The sequence below is a fragment of the Corvus hawaiiensis genome, chromosome 21 (assembly GCF_020740725.1).
Source record: "Corvus hawaiiensis isolate bCorHaw1 chromosome 21, bCorHaw1.pri.cur, whole genome shotgun sequence".
In the NCBI taxonomy this organism is placed as follows: Eukaryota; Metazoa; Chordata; class Aves; order Passeriformes; family Corvidae; genus Corvus; species Corvus hawaiiensis.
In genome coordinates this window covers 1,475,887-1,498,368 of record NC_063233.1, presented here as the reverse complement: position 1 = coordinate 1,498,368, position 22,482 = coordinate 1,475,887, and the positions used below count along the sequence as shown (strand labels likewise).

The 22,482-nt window shown below is 50.0% G+C and overlaps 2 protein-coding genes across 12 annotated transcripts in view; one reads left to right on the top strand and one right to left on the bottom strand.

Moving 5' to 3' along the window:
• The window catches only part of CRB2 (crumbs cell polarity complex component 2), a 57,477-nt gene extending 39,216 nt beyond the window's left edge, over positions 1 to 18,261 (top strand). For 4 of the 6 annotated variants that reach the window (XM_048325597.1, XM_048325594.1, XM_048325595.1 and 1 more), the window contains 7 exons: positions 6,540 to 7,478; positions 8,261 to 8,817; positions 9,656 to 9,821; positions 10,237 to 11,104; positions 11,906 to 12,022; positions 12,472 to 12,598; positions 14,516 to 15,692. In XM_048325597.1, coding sequence (XP_048181554.1) covers positions 6,540 to 7,478; positions 8,261 to 8,817; positions 9,656 to 9,821; positions 10,237 to 11,104; positions 11,906 to 12,022; positions 12,472 to 12,598; positions 14,516 to 14,743 — 3,002 coding nt within the window. In that variant the 3' untranslated portion in view covers positions 14,744 to 15,692. Of the gene's footprint in view, positions 1 to 6,539; positions 7,479 to 8,260; positions 8,818 to 9,655; positions 9,822 to 10,236; positions 11,105 to 11,905; positions 12,023 to 12,471; positions 12,599 to 14,515 lie in introns of all 6 variants that reach the window. The other 2 variants (XM_048325593.1, XM_048325592.1) reach the window with 2 other exon arrangements.
• A 1,249-nt stretch (positions 18,262 to 19,510) lies between these two features.
• DENND1A (DENN domain containing 1A) overlaps positions 19,511 to 22,482 on the bottom strand; it is a 160,161-nt gene continuing 157,189 nt past the window's right edge. For all 6 annotated transcript variants that reach the window (XM_048325598.1, XM_048325599.1, XM_048325601.1 and 3 more), the window contains one exon: positions 19,511 to 22,402. In XM_048325598.1, coding sequence (XP_048181555.1) covers positions 21,101 to 22,402 — 1,302 coding nt within the window. In that variant the 3' untranslated portion in view covers positions 19,511 to 21,100. The remainder of the gene's footprint in view (positions 22,403 to 22,482) is intronic.

Sequence of the window (22,482 nt, the reverse complement as noted above, 5' to 3'; positions counted from 1 at the left end):
AACAATGCAAGTCAGGAGAAATTCTTTCTTTGCAAATTAACTGCCTCAGTGCTGTCTCAGTGCAGTGCAGGCAGATGAATCTTCTCTCTGAAATGTAGTTGTTGCAAAAGCAGTGCCTCATTCCTGAGAGAACAACATAACAGGTCCTGAAGAGTCTGTTCAGCACATGGTTTGTGCTTTAGCAGAGGATATAGGTAGCCTGAGAGGATGCAAGTATGAATCAAAAGGTTGCATGGGTACTAAATGAAGTACGAAGGAGAGGGAATCATGCATGCTCTTGGAAATTATGTCAACTGTGGTCAAGAGAAAAAGAATATTAGGAAAAGTCTGTCTTTTAGGGGGAAAAGAAATCCAACAAAATGAATTCTTTATTTAATTTTTTTTTTTCAGAAATGGTTTTTATCATGGTCATGTATTTATTAGGCAACAGGTTAGGCCAGGACAGGAAAAAGGCAGGTACCTCCATTTGACATGGACACTGATTTTTAACCTGCAAGAATGTTGTTGCTGAAGTTTGGCTCATTCATTCTTTAAAAACTTTTAAATGGCCTGAGTGCTCCCTCTCCTGCTAAAGCTGTGCTCAGCGAGAAGAGGCCGTGTCCTGCAGCAGGCACTGTGGCACTGGGCAGCCCCGATGAGGGGGGCCGAGCACGGCATCGCCATCGCAGACATCCAGCCCGGGGCAGTGGCACCTTGTGATCATGGGAACATTCTGAGCTCCTTTGCACACGGCTGAGGAACACGTCTACTTTCATGAGAAATCAGAAGGTGATGTGGTGTGAATGTGTCCCAGTATAATTGGAGGGCTTATTGACCATCTCACTTTGTACAGCCATAATGTCTTTGTCTCCTTAAAGAAGTAGAAACCTTCTGTGCAGCAGCTATAAATGGTGACTCTGTGAGGGTGCCAGCCCAGATCAAATGGGCTTGAATTCCTGGGTCATGGGTCAGGAAATAAATGGGAGATGCTTTTTCCTTCTAACCACCTTTGGATAGATTTAATTTTTTTGTGCAGGTATTTCTTAAGTCAGATTTGTTTTAGAGACAGAGCCTCTGGAGCAAGGGCAGCTAAAAGGTTAAGATAGTAAAGAGATTAGAGGCCTGTTTCCCCTTCAACCAAATCCCTTTTGGTAAATATAGCTGAAGGGAGCTAGGCAGCACTTGGTGAGGCTCCCCCCCTTCCCTTCCACTCCACGTTTCTTCTCCCTGCTGGATCACAGCTCCATGTTAATCAGACCTTTTGACTTCCCTGTCATCTGATCAGAAGGCTGCGAGTGCTGCAGTCCAGAGCCTGCTTGTGCCTGGTGCCAGGTGAGAGCAGAATCTGTGCTGGGTGCATTGGGGTGTGATGGATTTCCAGGCAGTAGTGTCCAGGTAGACTCTGTGTGTGTATGTGGAGATAAATGTGTGGGTGCATAGACCAAAACAGGCATCTTTTTGAAGACATTGAATGTTCTGCAGTCTTCACAGTTGTTACAATCTGTTGTTGCAGTAGTGGCTGAATGGGCACAACTGCCTGTTTGTTTTCTCCTGAACAATAACAGAAGGGTCAGAGTAGCTAACAGAGATAATGTTCCAAATCTGTGCTGGGATAGGTCTGTGTGTGCACAAGTCCATGGCTGAGAAATTTTGACTCCAAACAAACACTCACCGTATCCCTCCCACTTCAAGTATCTGTAAAATAGACTGGCATGTTTGGATTGAGTAAAATTACAAAAGTGAAATAGCTACAGGAGTTGTTGGAATGCTTTCTTTAATATCTTAGTGATACTGTTAATGCAGATTGTAGACACTGACATGTGGGAGGTTCTGTTTGCTTGGACTTGACATTGATACAAACAGAGACTCCAAGTCTGGGGAAAAGCTCCCAGATAACATTTCTTCACAGAAATAAGAAGCTTCTCTGGGTCCTTACAACACAAGAATACAACACTACCTCCAGAAATTTTATAATATGAAAGTAACTATATTCAAAAACGAAACAAAAACAAACCCCAGAACTATAGAGGAAAAAGCTACAGCTAATTTAATAAGGTGGCTAATGAGGAAAGAGAGAGTTTTGATTGTGCAGTGCCATGTCTGAACCAGTACATTCAGCATAGTGCAGGGAATTTCCTTCCATCCAGTTTGACTTCAGAGAAACAGATCATGGTCATTAAAACCTGAGACTTTGTGAATACAGCAGAGTGGAAATGTCTGTGCTCACAGAGCCCTGGAACAGGGCACAGGGAGGAGGAAAACTGCCTGATGGACCCTGATTGCCTCAGTATTGAATGTGCAGCAGGGCCCAGGTTCACTCTGCATTTGGAACTCCCCTTGTTCCTATGGTTTAGATACTGCACAGATATGGTGGAAATGCCGCTTTTTGGCTTAGCCTATAAAAGGAACATTTTGGCCTTATTCATGGAATTTGGCAGATTCACCTGGAAAGCAGCAAGGGCAAGAGATTGTCTCTTGGCTTTGCCCTGCTGAGCTGAGGCTGTGGGCACTGCCGGGCACTGCTGGGAGGCACGGAGCGGGAATATGCTGGGCGCACACATTCCTGGTGTCAGCACGGACAGGGGCCAGCTGGGAGGGTCAGAGCCGGGCTGGATTAGACCTGGCGCAGGGCAGGGCTCTGCTCCCTCGGCTCTTTCGCTCCAATCCCTTTTCGTGTGACTGGCACCAGCGAGCGCCTGCACACACTGACCTGTCAGCCCAGCCTTTTTTGTCATCCCTCCCCCCCTTCACCCCCATTTTTTTTCCCTTTACTGTCACCAATGTCCACGAGGAGTCGGCCATGCAATCTGTGCTGATTGGCGTGATCCTGAAGGGAATTTTTCTGCTAGCAGGTAATGAGATATGTACAGTCCTTGCAGTGTGTCCTGCCTGTGTGCGTGCCTGCCCAGGGCAGGGGGCTGGGTAGTGCGATGAGTGGTGGCTGGAGGCATGAGGAGGAACCAGAATTGATTAGATAGGAAGAATGCTTTTAATTTGAAGAGACCTGAAGTTTTGTTTTGGAAACTTTAGGCCGAGGAGTTTCCTTGTTCATGGATCTGGCTGACAGCTCCACAGTCATTGTGCTGCAGTTCTGCCTTGTGGTGCAGTGTCAGAGCTGGGTGTTCCAAGGCACCGGGTCTGTGCCCAGGTGAGCTCTGGAGAGACACAGGTGCCTCCTGGCTACTTCTGTGAAACGTTAGTTTTGCTTTTTACTGATGTTTTTGCAGTTTTCATTTTTCCTTTATTGATTGAAAACTGCTATTGAGAAGTAGTTTTTGTGATAACTCAGAGGACAAACCCTTTGGTGGTCAGTGCATTCCCCAGCCCCTCCCGCTCCCTCGCCCCGAGCCGCAGCGCAGTGGGAGAGCGGTGGGAGAGCGGCAGAGCAGGGGTTGCCATGGAAATGGCAGTAATTGTGCAAATATAATTGTGTCGGGGTCCGTTTGTTGCAGCTAATTCTCTGCCTCTCCCCTCTCCCTCCCCTCCTTTTTCCTTTTGATAATCATAATACAATCCCTAATTAGGATGCAGCAGGGAAAGGTCGTTAGGAATTCAGCTGCCTTATGGAGAGGGCAAGGCAGTGCTGGCCGGGCAGCCCTGCTGAACTCCCGTGTTTCAAGGAATAGACCTTGTCCTTCAAGGTTTTTTTGATATCTGACAGCTAAATTAGAATATTTCACTTCATTTGTGCTTATTCTTTTAACATTTTATGCATCTGTTGAAGTATATGATTCTTACACTGTATACAATGAATCTTTGCTTATTAATAGCAGCCAGTAAATCATTCCCTCCATTCAGGGAGTGGTGAGCTGTGTGGATTTAATCACACTTGCATCTACAAAACAGGACTGTTCCCACCCCAGCGGCAACACTGAATGTGGTGAAGAATTTGTATTTGAATATACTGCAGGCTGTGAAAGCTCAGCCACTTCTGAATGTTTCTGACCCAGCCCCTGTGGGTTGGTGGCTTGGGACTGTTACCTCAGATACTGCTGAATTAATGGAATGTTTGAAATCCTTGACTCCAGATAGCAGCCTTTTAGATACCACTTGTGTGATTTGCAGATAACAAGTTCCACTGCTTTGCTATTGTTAGTCTTTAACTAGATAAGGAACTCATTAAACATTTTAAAGTCTCCTAATGGTGTAATGAATCAGGCAACACTGCTTTTACTATTGATGGCTCAAATAATAGTAAACATTTGAACTATGGAATTTAGAGGGAACAGAGGAGACTACTACTTGTATACAAGGAGAATAACTTGGTTTTGTTACTTGTTTTTGTTGAACAGAGTCGTGTCCCCCATTTTTATTTTTTAAATAGACCTGAAAAGAGATGCCTATGCTGCTCTTAGAAAAACCAATTAGTGTTGAACAGCTTCTTAATATCTACTTCCCAGTGGGTCTGCAAAGACACAACTGTCCGTGTCTTGGAGAAGATTGGAATAACGGATATCCAGGAAATGATCTGTATTTTTGGAAACTCTAGTGATGTAGCTCTGAGTAACTGCTTAGTAAGGCTTCCAGGAAAAAAATTGTCATTAGCCAGATTTTTAGAACTCTTGTGCAATCTCCTTTTTACCCATTTCAAACAAATAATGTAAGAAATCAAACCAGCTGCATCTCATGGGAAAGCCTGGTGTTTAATCAGCCTGGGGCTGTGCACCCACCCTGGGGACTCACATCCCCCCTGGTGTGAGGCACTCTGGGGTCTTCGAGGCAGGAACAGGTTCTGCTCCTGCTGCTGTGCCACGAGAGAGCTGAGACCTGCTCAGGATGGGAATGTGGAATGGGAAAATGGGCCTCTCACTGCCTCCCAGCCTTGTCAGAAATGCAAAAATTCATGGCATCTCTCCTTTTGTTATCCAAACCAAAGTTATCTTCCCCTCATTGCCTTGGTAAATATCAGCAACTCTGATCTGAAACAGCAGCATCTCAAGGGTTTGGGACTATACCAAACCTGTCTTTCCTCATTCAACAGCCTCTCCCCTTATGTCTGACTGCAGACTTGCCTCCTGCACCTTAGAGAGCCCTCCAAGAAGACCCACCCCACTAACCCATAGTTATACTGCTCTACCAATTTTTCTAGTTGCAATTGAAGTCTTCTCATCTTCTCCAAACTGGGAGTCCCCAGCCCCAGTGATGTTCCTATTCTCTATTTATTCCAATGCATTCCTTCATAGCTTTGTGCTGCAATCTTAATTCTGTCCCTGCTGTTCCCTTGCTGAGCAAGCCCAACAGTAACAGGAAAAGGGCTGTGCTGAGGTGGTGAAGATATTGTTGCTTACAGAACAGTTCTGGCATAGCTGGAAAGTGCAGAATTAGAGCCTTGCATTTCTCTTTCAGTGCTTCTCAGAGCTCTGTCCCTACACGGGCACAATCGGACAGTTTGGAGCTGGAAGCTGGTGCCAAGTCCTCAGCTCTCTGCAGAGCTCAGGGGGCAAACCATCACTGCAAATATTCAAGAACCTGTATCTTTGCTAAGTTTGTATTTTTAGTCACACATCAAGTCCAGCGCCAGTGCTCCTAATGCCCCATCTCCCCTCATCTCTCTCCCCCAGGCAGCTCTCTAATCTCTTTGACATGCACATTATGTCTAGTGGCTTTTCTTTACAAATGTCCTTTGTGTTTTGATTCCCCTCCTTTGTGTGTGAATTCTTTCTTTTTCTCCCTGCTGCCCTCGTTGTGCTTGCTGGCTGGATCGGGTGTAATGCTATTAGATTGGGATAATCCATGCTTGGTTTATCTGTGGGACTGTCTCTGAAGATTAGTGAAAACCAACGTTATGGGCTAGATAAAGTGAACTAGTTCAGGGCTCTTCTGTCAGTCTGGGGATGCTCAGGAAAATGACAGCAGATTTTCATTAGCCAGGTTTGGTGTAAGGGCCTGTAATTTACTTGAGCCGCTTGGGATCCATGTGCTGCCCAGAGATAGAACTGCAGTGCAGGACCTCACCCAGTTCATTCCTGTAGGACCAGGCAGAGCTGAAATCAGCTTAGTGCCAGCATGGCAGAGTGCCTGTGGAGCATGTTGAGTTTGTTTGGTAATGAATTGGGTTTTGTAAGTTTTACAACCAGTGGGTTGTCTTGGAATTCAATTTTTTTAACTGAGGCTTTCCAGTAACTTCCCATTTTACTGCTGTCTGCAAGATTGGTGCCTGGAACATGCTCCAGTCAAATCTATAGACCTAATTAGCCTTTCAACATAGCAAATCTGTTAAGAAAAAAGCATAAATTCCTTGTCTTTGCTGTTTTGCTCCTTCCATACCTTCTGCATGTTGACCGCCTGTGGGATCTGAGCTTGGGACAGGACAGCAGTTGTTGGGGGGATGTGGGCTGACAGGCCAAAGCTCTGTAAGTAGCACCTGGGAGGACACAGAAGTTTGGTTTTCTTGCTGTTGCATCGTCAGCAGGGCCCTCTGCAGTGAGTGTTGGGCTCTTTGGTGGCAGCTGCTCCCTGGAGAGAGCGGGGGAGGGCTGTGCCTGGCAGGTTCTGGGAGGGAGTCCCAGTCCCACAGTGAGATCCCACAGTGAGATCCCATCTCTGAATCTCTTTCGCAGGTGTGGAGTGTGCTGTTAACATCAATGAGTGTGAGGAGGGTCCCTGCAAGAATGGAGCTGTCTGTGAGGATGGCATTGCTGACTATTCCTGCCACTGTGCCCCTGGCCAGGATGGCATTACATGGGGAGGGAAGAACTGCTCTGTCCAGCTCACTGGGTGCCAGACACACGACTGCCAAAACGAGGCCTTGTGCATCCCAACTTACCAAGCTGAGAGCCACGGCTACCTGTGCCAGTGCCAGCCTGGTTTCTATGATGCCACATGCTCGACACCAACAACGTTTTCCTTTGCTTCCAGAGGGTATCTCCTCGTTGAGCTGCCCGAGAACAGTGAGAGCAGGAGGGGTGCAGGAGCAGCCAGCGTGTCCCTCCGCTTCCGAACCACCTTGCCCAGCGCTGTCCTTTTTTACCGAGGCCGTGAAGCTGAGTACTTGTTCCTGGAGCTCTTGGATGGCATCCTGCATGCAGAGCTGAAGAGGGAGGATGTTGGGTACTCGCTGCTCCTGGAGGGGCTGAGAGTGGACGATGGCCAGTGGCATAAAGTAGAAGTTGTTGTGCACAGCACGGTGCAGCTGAAGCTCTGGCACGGCTCTTGTGAGGCCGGGGTCTGCCTGCAGAGCTCTCCTGTCCCACCAGGCACTGCTTTGATCCCACAAGCCTTCCTGAATCTGTATATTGGAGGTGCTGAGGATCCAATGGCCAACAACACACGGAGCCAGCAAGGCTTTGTGGGCTGCTTGGAAGACTTGCAGGTGGACACTGAGGCCGTGCTGCCGGCGGATCTGCCGCTGGGGGAGAAGTCCCCAGTGAAGCCGGGCTGTGACCGCACTGAGTGGTGCCTCTCCCAGCCCTGCTTCCACGGAGGGCTCTGTGTGGACCTTTGGGCCACCTTCAGGTGTGACTGTGCCAGGCCCTACGGAGGCCCAGCTTGCTTGTATGGTAAGTGCCATGGGATTGACACCTGCCAGCTCCACAGGTACTGGAGAAGCTTGGACGTTAGCTCAGGAAACAGTACTTTCTACTTGACATGGGGGGGGAAATAAAACAAAAGCCTCTGTGAATAAAATTCTCATTGATCCTTTTCCTGTCACTTGCTCCTGCAGGAATGACTGTCAGTTTTGTGGTGCAGGTTATTCCTGCTTGAGCCTGAAGCTCTGACTTCACCTTTGTAACAGATCTGTGTGAATGCAGGGGAGCAGGGAAGTTGTTTTACTGTGAAAAGTTGATCCTGAGCTTCTGAGTTGAGGATGAATAGGAATGTATCACTTTATAGATAAAGAATAAAATGTTAAAGGAAGCTCTTTGACAATTTTGAGTTAAAATCATATCTATTTGCATTTTTTGCTCCTGCAAGGCTTGTGTTAGTATTGGGGTTTTTTTCTCCAACACTTCGGAGCCCTAAATATGGCATGTGCTGCTGTTACCAAATTTACAAATTTTAAAAGCAACTCTGTATCTCAAAAGACCTTGAGTAAATCTGCTGAATTGGCAAGGGCTCCGCTAGACCTGTATTTCACTCTCATGCTACTTGGGTGCTTGAATTTGTGCCCTCCAGAGGAAGCAAGGACACATTCACCTACCTCTTAGTTTCAGAGACCTGTGAGGAGGAGCACTGTTACCCTGGCACACGTAGAAAACGCTGAGAAGAAACATTTACCCCATTCCTAAGGAGCTGCACTCCCTTTATCTCTGAGCTGATGGCTGTTTCTTTTGTCTTCCAGAGCACCCAGCAGCAACATTTGGCTTAGAGAATTCCACCAGCTTTGCCTCTTTCACCCTTTCTGACAGCCTTGGTGCAGACTTCAACCTCTCCTTTTTCCTGCGGAGCCGGAAGCCCGACGGTTTGTTACTGCAGATCTGCAATGGGACAGGCCCCTGCCTCACCCTGTACCTGAGGGATGGCCAGCTGAGCATAGAGATGTCACCCACGGACACTGTGACCTTCCCAGGGAATGTGGCTGATGGGAGAAGGCATTTGGTAGCCCTGTCCTTCCAGGGAGGCTCTGTTGGTGCCCTGCAGTCAGACACACACGTGGAGCTGGGGACACTGCCAGCACAAGCCCTGGTAGCTGGCTCGGAAGTGTTTATTGGGGGGCACCCAAACCCCGAAAGTGCTGAGCTGTGGGGGGGCTATTTCAAGGGCTGTTTGCAGGACATCCAACTCAACAGCCACCAGATACAGTTTTTCCAGGTGGAGAATGACAGTCTGCCAGAGGAACTCAATAGGACTCAGACTGGAAATCTTGTGAATGGCTGCATCTCTGATGATACCTGCAAGGTATGTGCTGTGTCTTGTTTGTCTCTGTATGTACAGGGGTTTATTGTAGTTCTGTGATTACACGGAAGTTTGACTGTTGCTGATACCAGAAAGAGAAGTTTTTTTGATGAATTGAGCAACACATGGTTCTTTGTGCTCCCACCTCACTCAATATGCTACATGTGATTTAAACACTGAATTTTCTTAAGCTCCCCTGTAGTTTTTGTGGTTTCAGAACTTGGGCAGTGGCTTTTGTGCTGCCCATCTCCACTTTGTTGAGCCCACATAGGTTCCAGACTCCCCTCCCTAACCTGTAACTTTGCCAGCTCCTCCCCTCATCCTGTTCCAATTGCACAACAACCTCTTCCCAGGAATCTGCCACTTCAGCAGTAGCAGCTGAAGGAGCTGTCTCCCTGTTCCCTTGGACCAGAGCCTGGCTCTCCTCTATGCCACACCTGGTGATGGGGAGGCCATACCGCCTATCTTGCCCTTCTTGCTTATGGCGCTCTGAAGTATTGTCACACCCATGGTGTTAGGGGTGTCCCGGTGACAGAACTTTGTGAGCTTCTTGGGAGCATCACAGTTTGTTTCATCTGCACCTCACCTGTGCTTTTCTGCCTTGTTTTTTGCCAAATTGCTGGAGTTCCTGTTGGTCAGTGCTGTGCACAGGGGGCAGCAGCAGCTCAGGAATTTCTTTTACAGAGACCCTCGTGCCTCCCTCACTGCTCTTGAGTTCCATTTCCCTTCTCTCTGATTCAAATGCTGCTTGTGCTTGTCTGCATTGTAACAATTCTACCAAACTCTCTTAGACCTCTAGATGAATTACTCTGCCCCTAAATTCCCCTGTTTTGTTTTTCAGTCTGAGCCATGTCAGAATGGTGGCAGATGCATTGTCACTTGGAATGATTTCCATTGCAGCTGTCCAGCAAATTTCACTGGGAAATTTTGTGAAGAGAAAGTCTGGTGTGAAAGTGACCCATGTCCTGAAGCCACCACCTGCATAGATGTTGTGGCAGGATATGTGTGTAAGTTCCGTTCTCCTGCTTGCATGTTGGTAAAATCCCCCACGTTCCCTGTCTATAATCAATATTCCCAGTTTGTGCTGTTGAAAACAATACGAACACATGCTGCAAGAAGGACACAGAGTGGTGCCCAGGTACACACTGCTGCAGGCAGCAGGGGCTCTGTGGGCTTGCCCCCAGGTGTGACCGAGCACAGCTGAGGAGTAAAAATTGCTGCCTAAGAGCTGGATATTATTACAGGAGGTGCAATTGTAAACAGGAAGAGCTTTAAGGCTGCCAGCAGCTCGCCTGTAATCCTGCTCACACTAAGCTCAGGGGTTCTTAGGGAGAGAACCTGCCAGGGGTGTGCCACTGGTCTGTCTCAAACAGGACACCAATTGTCTTTGAAATACCTCATGCTCTCCCCCTTTATTTATAGGTCTGGCTAATGCAACATTTAATAGTTATGCTGCCATAGAATTTACCACCAACACATCAGTGACCAGAACTCTGAGTAGCCTCCACATGGACTTCAGAACCAGGGATGAAGATGCTGTTTTGCTTCGGGCTGTGGAAGAGGTGGATTCCCTCCAGGTAGCCATTAAGAATTCCTCCCTGCTTGTTGACATCAGGAGCGGGAACAGCATCGAGGGTGTCAGCTTCCTGAGCCCACAGCCCGTCACAGACGGGGCCTGGCACAGCATCTCCGTGTCCATGGAGGAGCCGGCCGCACTCTCCTCCCGGTGGCTGCTCTGCTTGGATGGGTCAGTGAACGTCACTCTGCAGGGGAGCGCCGGCAACTTGGACTTCCTCAAGAACAACGCGTTGGTCGTTCTGGCTGAAAATTTCACCGGCTGCCTGGGCCGGGTGCAGATCGGGGGCATCTTCCTGGCCTTCCCGGCCCACTGGCCGTACCCACAGCCCGAGCAGTTCCAGCGGGCCAGCCCGGGCAGTGTCCAGCTGGGCTGCTCCGGGGCCGACGTGTGCGCTTCCAACCCCTGCCTCAACGCCGGCACCTGCGAGGACCTGTTCAACTCCTTCCGCTGCAGCTGCAGCAGGGGCTGGGCGGGGCAGCGCTGCGAGGCCAACATCGACGACTGCCAGCCCAGCCCCTGTGTCCACGGGGACTGCGTGGATGCCGTGGCAGACTTCCAGTGCGAGTGCTTCCGGGGCTTCATCGGGAAGAGGTGCGACATCAACGTGGACGACTGCGTGCGGCACCAGTGCCTGAACGGAGCCACCTGCATCGATGGCGTTTACGGATACTCCTGCAAGTGCCCCCCTCAGTACTCCGGACCTCGCTGCGAGTAAGTGCCAGGGCTGCTTTGATACAGGGGGCAGAGGAGGCCCACATAAACTGGACTTTTACTTTGGGACACTTTGGGAAAATTTTTCATTGCAAGCATCTGATAGGTAAAGCATCTAAATTCTACTGTGACTTGGAAGGTGCTGTCCAGGTCCAAACCCTCACTGCCAGGGGCTCAGCCTCGTACAGGATAGGGCTCCTTCTTTTTGATGTGGGTTATCCCCATGCTACATTTCAGAGGTGTTTGAAGGGCATGTACTCTGGCCTGTTGTCATTTCCCTCTAGCACTCTCCAAGAAGTCCATCTTCTCTGGGACTTGACTCCCCTCTGCCATAGTCCTAAAACAAAACAATTTGTGCCAGTTCAAATGGAACATGAAATTAAATACTGACATGGCTGAGCTTCAGTTATCTGATCTATCCAGGATGATGTTCCTGTTGTTCCTGCTGCATTCTGCTGCAGACAGTCACCTGGTACTGGCATTATCGTTCCTGGGGCTTGGCTGTACTGTTCCAGCACTCTCCTGTCCCTGCCTATATTTTCATTAGCAAGAACAGGCCTGTCTGAGAAAAGTCCGAGTGGTGATAGAGCTCCTTTCTGTTCCCTGGGCATGATCCGAGGAATACTCTGATATTAGGGATGATTTCTGAGACTGTTCTCTTCTCCACTTGTGTCAAACTCCCTCCTAGAAATACCAATGACTGTGTTTATGACCCTCGCCAGCCCCATTCCCCACGAGCCCCAGAACACTGCCCTTCCCCAAAACCTGAGTGTGCTAAAGGCTGTCCCTTGCTCCCCCCAGGTGGCCGTTCCCCCCTCAGCAGTGTGGCAAGAACTTCACCTGCCTGAACGGCGGCAGGTGCGTCACCGAGAGCTGGGGAGCCAACTGCTCCTGCAGGCCTGGCTTCACGGGAAGGAAGTAAGTGCTGCTTTGGGATGGCTGCCAGGGAGCCAGTGCTCCGGTCCTCATCTCAGTGGGTGGCAGAGCAGGGCCACTGCTTCATCCTCCTCCATGTCCTTGTGCAGTCAAACAGCTGCTCCTAAAGGGAACACGAGCTGTTGCTTGGAACAGAGGGAAGCTTTAGATCATCTACCTGCCAACACCAGTTTTTGCAGCGAGAACTGCTTCCAAGTTTTTTCAAGCACACTACCTGTGCTGGAGACCTGTGGTGGCCTCAGTCCCACAGAAACCACAGCGGGAGGGTTGGTGTGAAAGGGGGAGAACTTCATGTTGTTTGACTCCGGAGAAAGCACCTGGAAAAGCTGCAACAGGCATTTTTCAAAAAAAGAGGCTTTTTTAGATGGATGATCTTGTGTTCTATGGCACAAGAATATATGTGACAATTCTAATACACTCTTCCTTTCCAGCTGTCAAATCAACATAAACGAGTGTGACCCGAACCCGTGCCAGAACGGGGGCACGTGCCAGGACTCTGAGAACAGATACGAGTGCGTGTGCAGCGCCAGCTACACCGGCGAGCGCTGCGACATCAACGTAAGCACTGCCCGCGCCGGGGCTCCTGCCTGTCCCTCCACTCTGAGCCTGGGGCTCCGGGGTACTGCTGAGGCTGTCCCTGCTCATGTCCTGCCTAGAGCACAGTTAGGGAATCCTGAATGCTTCTTTCTCTGCAGTGCTGCTGCTAATTGGTCTTCAGCATACAAACAACTGCAGTAAATACTCCTCAGTATCTGCATGTGCTGCCATATGGCTTTCGGGGCTGTCTCTGCACATTTCTATAGATTTCACAATTCTTTGCACAGTAATCCAACTCCTGCAGTTGGCCCAGGTTCTCGGAGAATGGAATTTCATTTGGTGTTTTTATCTTGGATAAGAGTTACAAAACACTTTCCCTTTCCAAAGATCATCTGAGTAGAAATGGATATTTGGAGAAGGAAGTTGGATAAAGTCAGGCCAAGAGTGGTTCAGGTCTATGTGAAAAAGCTGAGTCCTGTCCCTGAGCCGCCACTGCCCTGGCCCAGACAAGCTGCCCCCGTGTGCATAGTCCAAGTGCTCAGGAGGGGGCTGGGATCCTTCCTAGGGGGCAGATGGGATCCATACCCCAGCTTTCTTTGTGAAGCTGTTGCATGGATAGGCAGCTTGTTGGGTAACCTGGGAATGTACTAACCCATCCTGCATGGAAAGGGCTGTGTGCCAGGCGGGGTTTGCTGCTGTTGCTGTTACCCAGGGCTCTGTAATGCACGTGCCAAGGTCACCCTGACATTTCCAGTTTGCATGCACAGACTCCTTCAGGCATCTCTATCTCCTCTGTCCCAAGACACTTCTTGTGGATTCCTTGTATTCATTTTCATCACGCCTCCCCTTGTTTTTCTTCACTCTTTTCCTTTCCCTCTGGCACAGCCAGGCCCCTGGTGGGGCAGGGAGGGGCTGGGGATGGTGCTTGGTGCCACCAGGGACAGCTGGAGCTCAGCTGAGCTCCCTTTGCTCTCTCCTCCCACAGCAGCAGCTCCAGGGGCTGCCCTGCTGGGCCCTCGTGGTACTGGACTAACCTGCATGGTCTGGAACTAACCCTGCATGGTGCTCGGGTTTGGGCAGGCTCAGGGAATCCACCTGAACTTCAGGCATTTGGAAAGGGCAGAAGGACTTCCAGATTCCCTGGGAAGGTTCCTTCTTTGCCTTGTGACATGAGCACAGACTAAATGGCCTCCAAAAGCTGTAAATAATCCAGCCTGAATTATTTTGATTTTAGCTGTAAGGTGGCCAATACGCTTGTTAGCAATAAGAAATATCTTATTTTTAAACTTACTGTCATTTTAAAGCTTTCTTTCATGACAAAAATTCCACAGTTGTTTTAGTTACATTGTTGTCTTCCATGCCATGCTTGATTCCACCAGAATCTAGGGAATTCTCATTTTTCTCCTCAGTACTTGGGCTTTTTATCATCTCCATCTCCCATCCGTGTCCTGACCTCTTCAGCATCTTCTTCCTGCTGCAAGTTCTTCAATTCTGTTTCATAGCCAAATTTAACAGCTAAATCAATTATCTGCTTTGCCATTACAGCCATCACTGAACTTTTTCTTACTATCATTCCCCTGCTTGGGGAAATTTTTTGGGGTTACTGAAAATTCACATTACTCTGCATTAACTTTAAAGGGTTTTTTTTGGGGTTTTTTTGGGTTTTTTTGGTTTTTTTTTTTGCAACATTGGTCACAACTTTGCCAGTGGCACCTGTGTATTTTAGTCTGATATTGATAAGAAGGCATCTTTAAAGACTCCCACTGTAGATGCTGAGTAAACTGGCATTTACATCTTAAGGGGCTGTCCTGCTGTGAAAAAGTGCTTTCTTTTGCTTTCCTAAAAATCTTTTTCCCTCTAATCTGACCATTTGGGTCAGTTACTGCAGTTATTGTAACCACTGGAGTTTCATTGTTTCTCCATTAATTTCTTTTACAGAAAGGGACTCCAGGTGCTCTCTTCCCCTCCCCACTAATTGAAGTAGCTGTCCCTGTAGCCTGTGGCTCTGTGCTGCTCCTCAGTATTGGTCTCATATTCATGATTCTCACGGCAAGGAAGAGGCGCCAGTCCGAGGGGACCTACAGCCCGAGCCAGCAGGAGGTGGCAGGAGCTCGGCTGGAGATGGACAGTGTCCTAAAGGTGCCACCCGAAGAGCGCTTAATCTAGGCCCTGCTGTGCCCAGGACCTGCACCTGCAAGGTCTGCCTGGACCTTGAGCTCTTCCAGCACTGGCAGCAGCAGATCTACCCCATCCCAGTTCCCTTAAGGCCTGGCCACGAAGACACGGACGTCACACACGGGGCAGCGGTGCCATGAATGCCGCCCCAGCCAGGCCCTGGCACTGCTGCACACCAGTGGCTCCGAGGGAGCCTCTGCCCTCCCTGCTGCCCTGGACTGGCCATCGCTCACCTCAGCAGGAGCTGGGCAGGAGCTAAAGTGGCTCTGGCTCCAGTCCCCTCCCAGGCAGGAGAGGCACATTAAATCTGCTTTCCAAGGCAGGGTGACCTGAGGCACCTGTGCAGGTTCAGCTCCCTGGGTCCCACTCAGGAGCTGGGGAAGGTCATGGCTGGTTTGCATATTCTGCTCTGGTCAACAGCTGAAAAACATTCAAACTCTTTCAGCTCAGGTGTGTGAGGTTTTCACAGTCTTCAACAGCAACAGCAGCTGTGACCTCCTGCCCTGTGACAGCGCCGTGTTACAGGGAATTGTCAGGATCAAAATCCTTGTATAAATCAGTGTTGAATGATGTGGTGCTGTTAGACATTCCCAAGGGTACCAGTGCTAGAGCTGCCAGAAGTTGGACTTTGGGTGTGCATGGAGGGGAGAGGGAGGCAGGAAAAGGGTCACCAGCCTCCTGTGCATTCCCTGGGCTCTGTGAGACAGGGAGGGGACAGGGGAAGGGGGAGTTCCTGCCCTGCACCGCTGCCAGCAGAGCGCAGCTGAGGGAGGCACTGGGGGCTGAGGAGTGTGAAATGCAGCAGCGTCCTGGTGGAAGCTCTGAGTAACTCCCTGTTCTACCACAGCAGCGAGTGTGGGCGCACCTCAGCCACTCCTCCGTGGTGGGAGCAGTCGGGGCTGCGGGGGCTGCCCTGCTCCTCGCAGTGGTTGTAGCCACGGCGATTGCCATGAAGAGGAGGAGAGCGACTCAGGGAACGTACAGCCCGAGCCGGCAGGAGAAAGACGGGTCCCGAGTGGAAATGTGGAACGTGATCAAGATGCCCCCGACCGAGCGGCTGATCTGAGCTCGGGGTCACGCACGGAGCTGCCGCAGGCGCTGCCCAGGGGCCGTGGGCTGCGGGGGCAGCTCTGCACGGCCCCGAGTCCGAGCTGCTGGCACTGCCCGCTGGCACTGCCCGCTCCCACCGCTCCAGCGCGCTGCTTAGGGCAGCTCATCCCACAAACCATTCCTATCAAACTGCTCTGGCAGCAAAAGCGGCAGCGCTGGGGAGGAAAAACCCCACTGCTGAGGGGAGGGGGAGGGAGCAGTGGCTGTGGCACAGGGGGGACACGGAAGCAGACAGGACCCAGGGCTGTGGCACAGCCAGAGCCGGCCGGGCCCCTGCTCCTCCTGCTCGCGCTGCTCGGCGCTGTGGGAACGGTCACGGCCGTGCAGGCAACAGAAAAACCACCCTGAGGCAGGTCCAGTGAATGGGAATTAAATCACTCTATTCAGAAATAATGTGAATAATATGGTTTTTTTAAAAAGACACGTGCCTGTGGCTCCTCTGCAAGGCTAAGCCAGGTGAGTGAGTGGTGGGAAATCCTAGAGCTGCTGCTGCCCTTCCAGCTGGGCCAGAGTTGGCACGGCCAACTGGGCTGTGCCAGACATGGCTGCTGGAGCTTTCCCTGAGACCAGACCAAACCACAGGAATATTTTAAGTGCCTTTCTGATCCTGAGGTGCCAGTTACAGTTTCACCTTTATGAAAGGAGGATGTTTCTATGTTGTTTGATCTGGCTCTGCCACACCCCGAGCAGGGGCTCAGAGCTGACCACAGAACTGACCCTTGTGAGAGCCAGGAGCTGAGCATCAGGTGGTATTTGCTGGGGTGAGGAGGGGAGAACGGAATCGTTCTAGAACTGACCTCTCTGGACTGACAGGCTTGGCCTTGTTGGTACAGAACAGTGGAATTCAGCTAACCAATCCTTTAACCCAAGCCAGCGTTGGTGTGACACAGCATCTGCTTTCCACTGCCCTGAAAAGGGGTTTGATTTTGTGGCTTCACTTCTCCTGTGTTACTGTTTTAGCAGTTGAATGTGCTGTTTCTTCTTTAGCATAATGTGGCAGAGGCTGTGGAAGGAAATGCAGCACAGCACACCAGGTAAGGTCTAAAGTCATTGGTGTTTCAGGATAATCACTACAATTGTCAATGAGGAGTATTTTAGAACAGGGTCTGCTTTTTAATCTCCATTATTGAAAATCAGGGTGGGAACCTCCCCACTGTAGCTCATTGCCACAAAAATATGCTGTTTCTTCTGGTCTGCTTTTGGATTTATCTTTTTTCTACTGTAACTGTAAATGTTTCTGTAATTCCAAGCAAAGGGAGGAGCATGGAACTACTGCTCAGATGTGTCTGTGTAAGAATGGGTCTCTGCACACAGGCACCTGCTGACAGAAGAATGACAATTTTAGAAAAAAACAAAGGAGTGTCTGTAAGATCACTTTCCCTCCAGTAGTGGAGAAGAGTTGAAGGTGTGATCCCAGCTGGCTGTGTCTGGGAGGCACCTGGAGCATGCGGTAACAGAGATGCCCTGGCTGCAGGTGGGAGCTCGCTGCTGCTTTTCTCAGCAGTTTATCAGCGGTGACTCTGCTGGCACTGTTCTGTCACTGGTTTGCTCTGGACATTTTCCAGCTGCTCTTTGGGGAGCGGAGCCAGTGGCACCGTCCGGTGCCCTTGTGGCAATGGGGCTTTGGGAGCAGGTGAGTGGGGTTTTCCTGTGGCTTTGAGCACAGGAGGCTCCAGGGCAGCAGACCTGTGCCAGGTCAGTGGGGCTGAGGCCCCACACGAGGCTGGAGCTGCTCGGCACAGACAGAAACTCCTCCTTGGCCCGAGGGAAGGGGAGTGGGGGACTCTCCCGGCAGGAGCAGGGGTGGGCACAGCCCCGGGGGCCCCTGTGCTGCCAGGCAAAGGCCGCTGTGCTTTCCTGCAGCCCGGGGGGTGCAGTAACCTCCAGGGGGGTTTGGGGTCTCTGCCACCTCCACCCCAGCACCCTAGGGGCAGGTCCCGCTTCTGCTTTTTCGCTCCACTCCACATTTGGTGTTTACACTGTACAGAAAGGAGGCAGCAGCAGGATCTAGAAGAGCCCCTGTTCCTCCAGCCCGCGGGATGCTGAACACCAGGCCGTGTTCCCAGAGCTCCCCGAGTTCCTGCAAATCCCTGGAGCCCCCGGCAGGTCCGGCTGTGCAGGGCTGCACTCCAAGCACCCAAAGCCAGTATTAGCAAAGGCGTTAAAATAATCTGTCAGTGTCTTGAGCATTTCTGCAAAATAATTTATGGAAGGTGGGTTTTTTTCAATAATGAACTTAACTTTCTTTTGTTATTTAATTTTTGAATATATTTTTTCACAAAACTGGACTTGCTGTAGTTAATGATCATGATCCTGATTTTTTAATGGTAAATTTTATAATTTGTAAATAATTAGAATGTCCTTCAAAAGAAATTTACAATAAAATTTGGTTAAAAACAGACCTGGTTGTTGACTTGTGACTTTTTCCTTGAAGAACACCTTGCTGCCTGGATGGCTGATCGTGTTCTGTGCCACACCCCCTGCACTCAATGGTTCTTCAGAGTTAAAGGATTCATTTTGTGATGATTTGTCAGATTTTGCCCAGAGCCCTGAGCACAGGCCAGGGTGCAGAGCTCTGCCCAGCAGCAGGACAGAGCTGCTGAACGCCAAGGGAGGGAGCTGGGGAAATCTCTTGCTCTCTCTGTTCACCTCACTGAGCTGTGCTCTGCCTTTTACCATTAATCCCTGACTTTATGGGCAATAAAGAGACTGGAATGTGGGAAAAAGGGACTCTGTGTCCAATGGCTGCCCCGTCCATGTGCAGTGAACTGGAAGCCCCCACCCAGAGTGAACAAGACACAGAACTGGTTTCAGCTCCTGTGCAGCAGCAGATGCATCATAAACTTTGAAGAGGTTTTTCTTGTTTGTTTGGTTTTTAAATAAACTTACTTCTCATGGCAGAAAGCAGCTGTAAATAAGCAAAACGGTACCAAACACAGGACGAGTACAGGAACATGGATGAAGTTGAGTATAAAGTCACTGATGAATAATACCAGGAACATTTTTTATACTGGATTAGTAAAAACATCCAAATTCCTTCCAGCACTGAACCAGAACTGGTTCAGACAAGCAAACTGTTTACATTTGGCACTACCAGGAATGAATCATGCTAGGAATTCCTGAGTTTAAGTAAGACAAAAAGTCCCTAAATGCTGTCCTAGGGATAGTTCAATTCCTATGTTACAAGAAACCCCTAAAAAAGTCTCCTGCTTGCAAACCCTGCTCCAGACGTGAGGAAAGTCACAAACTCCTTGTCCTCCTGGATCTCAGAGGTGCTAAATAAAGTGGACGGTGAATAAATGGGTGTTAATACTCTTCAATGCCCAAAACTTACTTAGCAAATGATCCATCCTATCAGCAAAGTAACCAGAGATGGAAATGAACTGTGGTGGGACAGAATTTCCTGAGTGATTTTAAGCATCTGTAATGGGCTCCTCAGCATCTGATCACTGTGTGACATTACCAAGTTTAAACAGGGCCTGTGGAGCCCTGCTTGGCACAGGTAGGACTGTCCAATGCCCATTCACATCCACCATAATCCAGAAAGTTTTATCATCCAGCTCATAGCAAAGGAGCTCTGAAATGCCAGACTGAATTGTATATAACATTCATATTCTGAACTGTATAAAATAAAATGGAACTGGTGTCTTAGACTTTAAATATTTTACTATGCAATACTAAACTCATCTGTCTTTCAACACAAAAAGAAAATACAAATCCAAGTGAATGGCTTGTCAAAGGAACAGCACTGCACAGAAACAGAATATTCCTGGAATACTGTGGTCTTCCCAAAACCGGCAGCATTTCAGATATTAAGAGTACTTTTCTTTTGTACTGCCCAGACTTGAACACAGAGACAGCCATTCCTATTCCCCAGAGTAAGAAAACTTCCAAGATTACATGAATAAAATAGATACATTGGAAATCAGATAAAGCTTTACAAGAATTTTCCCATGTGTCCAAGATGATTTCCTTTATCAAAGGCTCAATGGTGACGTGATTCCCTCTGTGAGAATGACAGGTTTTACACCAGAGTGTGCCCAGATACAAAACAAACCAAACCAAAAAAGCACCACTGAAGTGAAACAGAAATGATCAGAGACAGCAGCTTTCCTGGGGGATGCTGAGGCTCGTGTGAAATGTCTGGAGAACACAGAGAGGGGGCTCAGAACACCCAGCTGAGCGTCCCCTGCCCTGCCTGGTGCCCTCTGTGCTTGGTGCCTCGCGCGCCAGCTGGGGCCAGCCCGAGGCTCAAGCGAGGCCACAGAGCCCCATCCCTCCTCCTGGACACCCCTGCCCTCAGCCCCGTCAGCACACCGGCCTTCACCCGCACTCAGGAGCTGGGAACCGTAATACCCCAAGTTTTTTCTCTTTTTTGTTTGTAATAATCAAGTAAGATATTGTTACATTCCATTCATATACTGCCATGTATAATATTGATAGATAATATTAAGATACACATATAAGAACTAGGATACTCTTTATGGCCTCTATTTTCTGATGTATTTAACAAAAACAAAGTCAAAAAAATGAAAATAATTGCTGGTGTTTCCAGTTTCCCAACAGAGATGCAGGACCAATCCCTGAGCAGCTGCTCTGTGCTGTGGTTTCCAGGCCTGTGACAACTCTGCCCCAGCTGTCGGTGTTCGGGGAGGGAGTCAAAAGTGCCACCAAAGCCCATCTGACAGCACAGCTCCGGGGTGGCTGGGGTTCAGGGGGCACAAACAGAGCCCAATGGATCAGTTCAGTGCAGCCCACAAGTCAGGCTGCTTTGCTGCACTTTGCATGTGGAAACAAAATGTCATATTTCTGTGTGTAATGCCAGAAAAACTGACACCCATTCCCAGAGGCAGGAATGAACTGCAGCAGAGTGTGCTGTGTCACGCTCCAGGTGTGCCAAGGACTGAAAATACAGGGAGGGAGTAACTTGTGCATCAGTAGTACTGTCTGAAAAGCTGTGTGTGGAAATCCCAACCCAACCCACCTCCCCTCACGCTTTGGTCAGTGCAGGAATCCCAGGGTTTGGTGGTGGGGAGTGAGGGAGCAGTGTCAGGGATTGGGACAACGGGGGACTGACCTGTGGGCAAAAAGCTCTCGTGTTGAATTGCAGCTCAGTGATGGTCCTGCAGCAGTCCTGCCTCAGCCTTCCTTAAAAGAAATGCTTGGTTTTATGCTGGCTAAAAAAAACCAAAAAACCCCTCTGTCACTTCCAAAAGGACACCAAGGCCATGGGGCGCATCACTCAAAGGTTTCCCATCGCTTTCTGAGCTGCTCCACCTTACCTGGTGTGGGTGACACATCCTGCTTGGTCTTTTTTAACAGATCTTCAAATGGATCTTTTGTCTCCTCAGATTTTGAGGACAGTAACACTGACTCCAAGCCCTTGGCTGGCCTGGCAGGGACCAGAGGGGGTTCATTGGCCAGGAGAGCCAGTGCTTGTTTGGGATCTACCCTTGTGCTGGGCTGGCCCACCTGTAACGTTCGGGGTTTGGAGGGACCACCCAGACACGCTGGCTGGAGGGAGCTGGTGGGAGAAGGGCTGTGGCTGTGCAGGAGCAAGGAGCCAGCTGCTGGCACAGCAGGAGCCTGGCTGAACAGGTTTGGCATGGACAGTGTGGCCATGTGGGGCTGAGGTCTCTGTGGTGGGTAGAAGCTGGCAGTGGGGGATATGAAGCTGGAGCTGTACGCGTGACCTAAGGAGGGGGTGAAGGAGCCCCTCGGGGGTCTGACCAGGGACACTGGAAGGGCTCTTGGCAGTGTCTGGGTGAATGGATTCGGGGAGGGCTGTAGAAAAGGTGGTGGAGCTGGGGCAGGATAGCCAAGGGGCTGGGCAAACGGTGCAGCTGGAGGAGGCACAAAGTCACTTGGCAGGGCACCGAAGGCGGGCGCAGGGGCCGAGCCCTGCGGGGCCGAGCCCTGCGGGGCCCTGCCTGGCCAGCCCGCGGTTCTCAGCGGGTCCAGCAGGCTCAGCAGGAGGTCGCCCTCGTTACCTGCACCTTCCGTCTTCACCCGCACGGGCTGCAGCATCTCAGCAGTGCCTGCAGCACTGCACAGCAGCTGTGATGGGTGAGAGGAGGGATTTACAGACTGCAGCATTTCAGGGTCTAAGGACACATTCCCAGCCCCAAAGGGCTCTGGGATAAGATCTGAAACCAAGGGGCTGCGCCCATGAGTGGTGAGGACTTCCGCTGACCCAGCTGGAGCCTGGTGCTTGGAAGCTCTGGGTGCTGGTGGCGGTGGCACAATCCCCAGTTCTGGAGTCTTTCTTCCCTGTGGCCTAGGAATGGTGATATTCCCTTGAATGGCAGGATTGGATTCATCCTTTTCTGCAGGAGCCAGACCACTGTCCCTGCTCTGGGGTCTCCTGGTGATGGGGGGCATGTTACCCAGCGCAGCCAAGGGTCTTTCAGGTGAGCTTTGGGAGTATTTGGTGGGAATAGCCATATCATCATGGCCCATACTCCACAGCTTGTTGTAAGGGTGGGACAGCTTCATGCTTGGCACAATCCTATTCCTCTCGGACACACCAAGATCCATTCTCTGCAAGAGAGCAGAACAAGCATTAACTCTTAGTGATGTCCCCCCAACACAGAGCAGGAAGTGAGTTCAGGCTGCTGTGA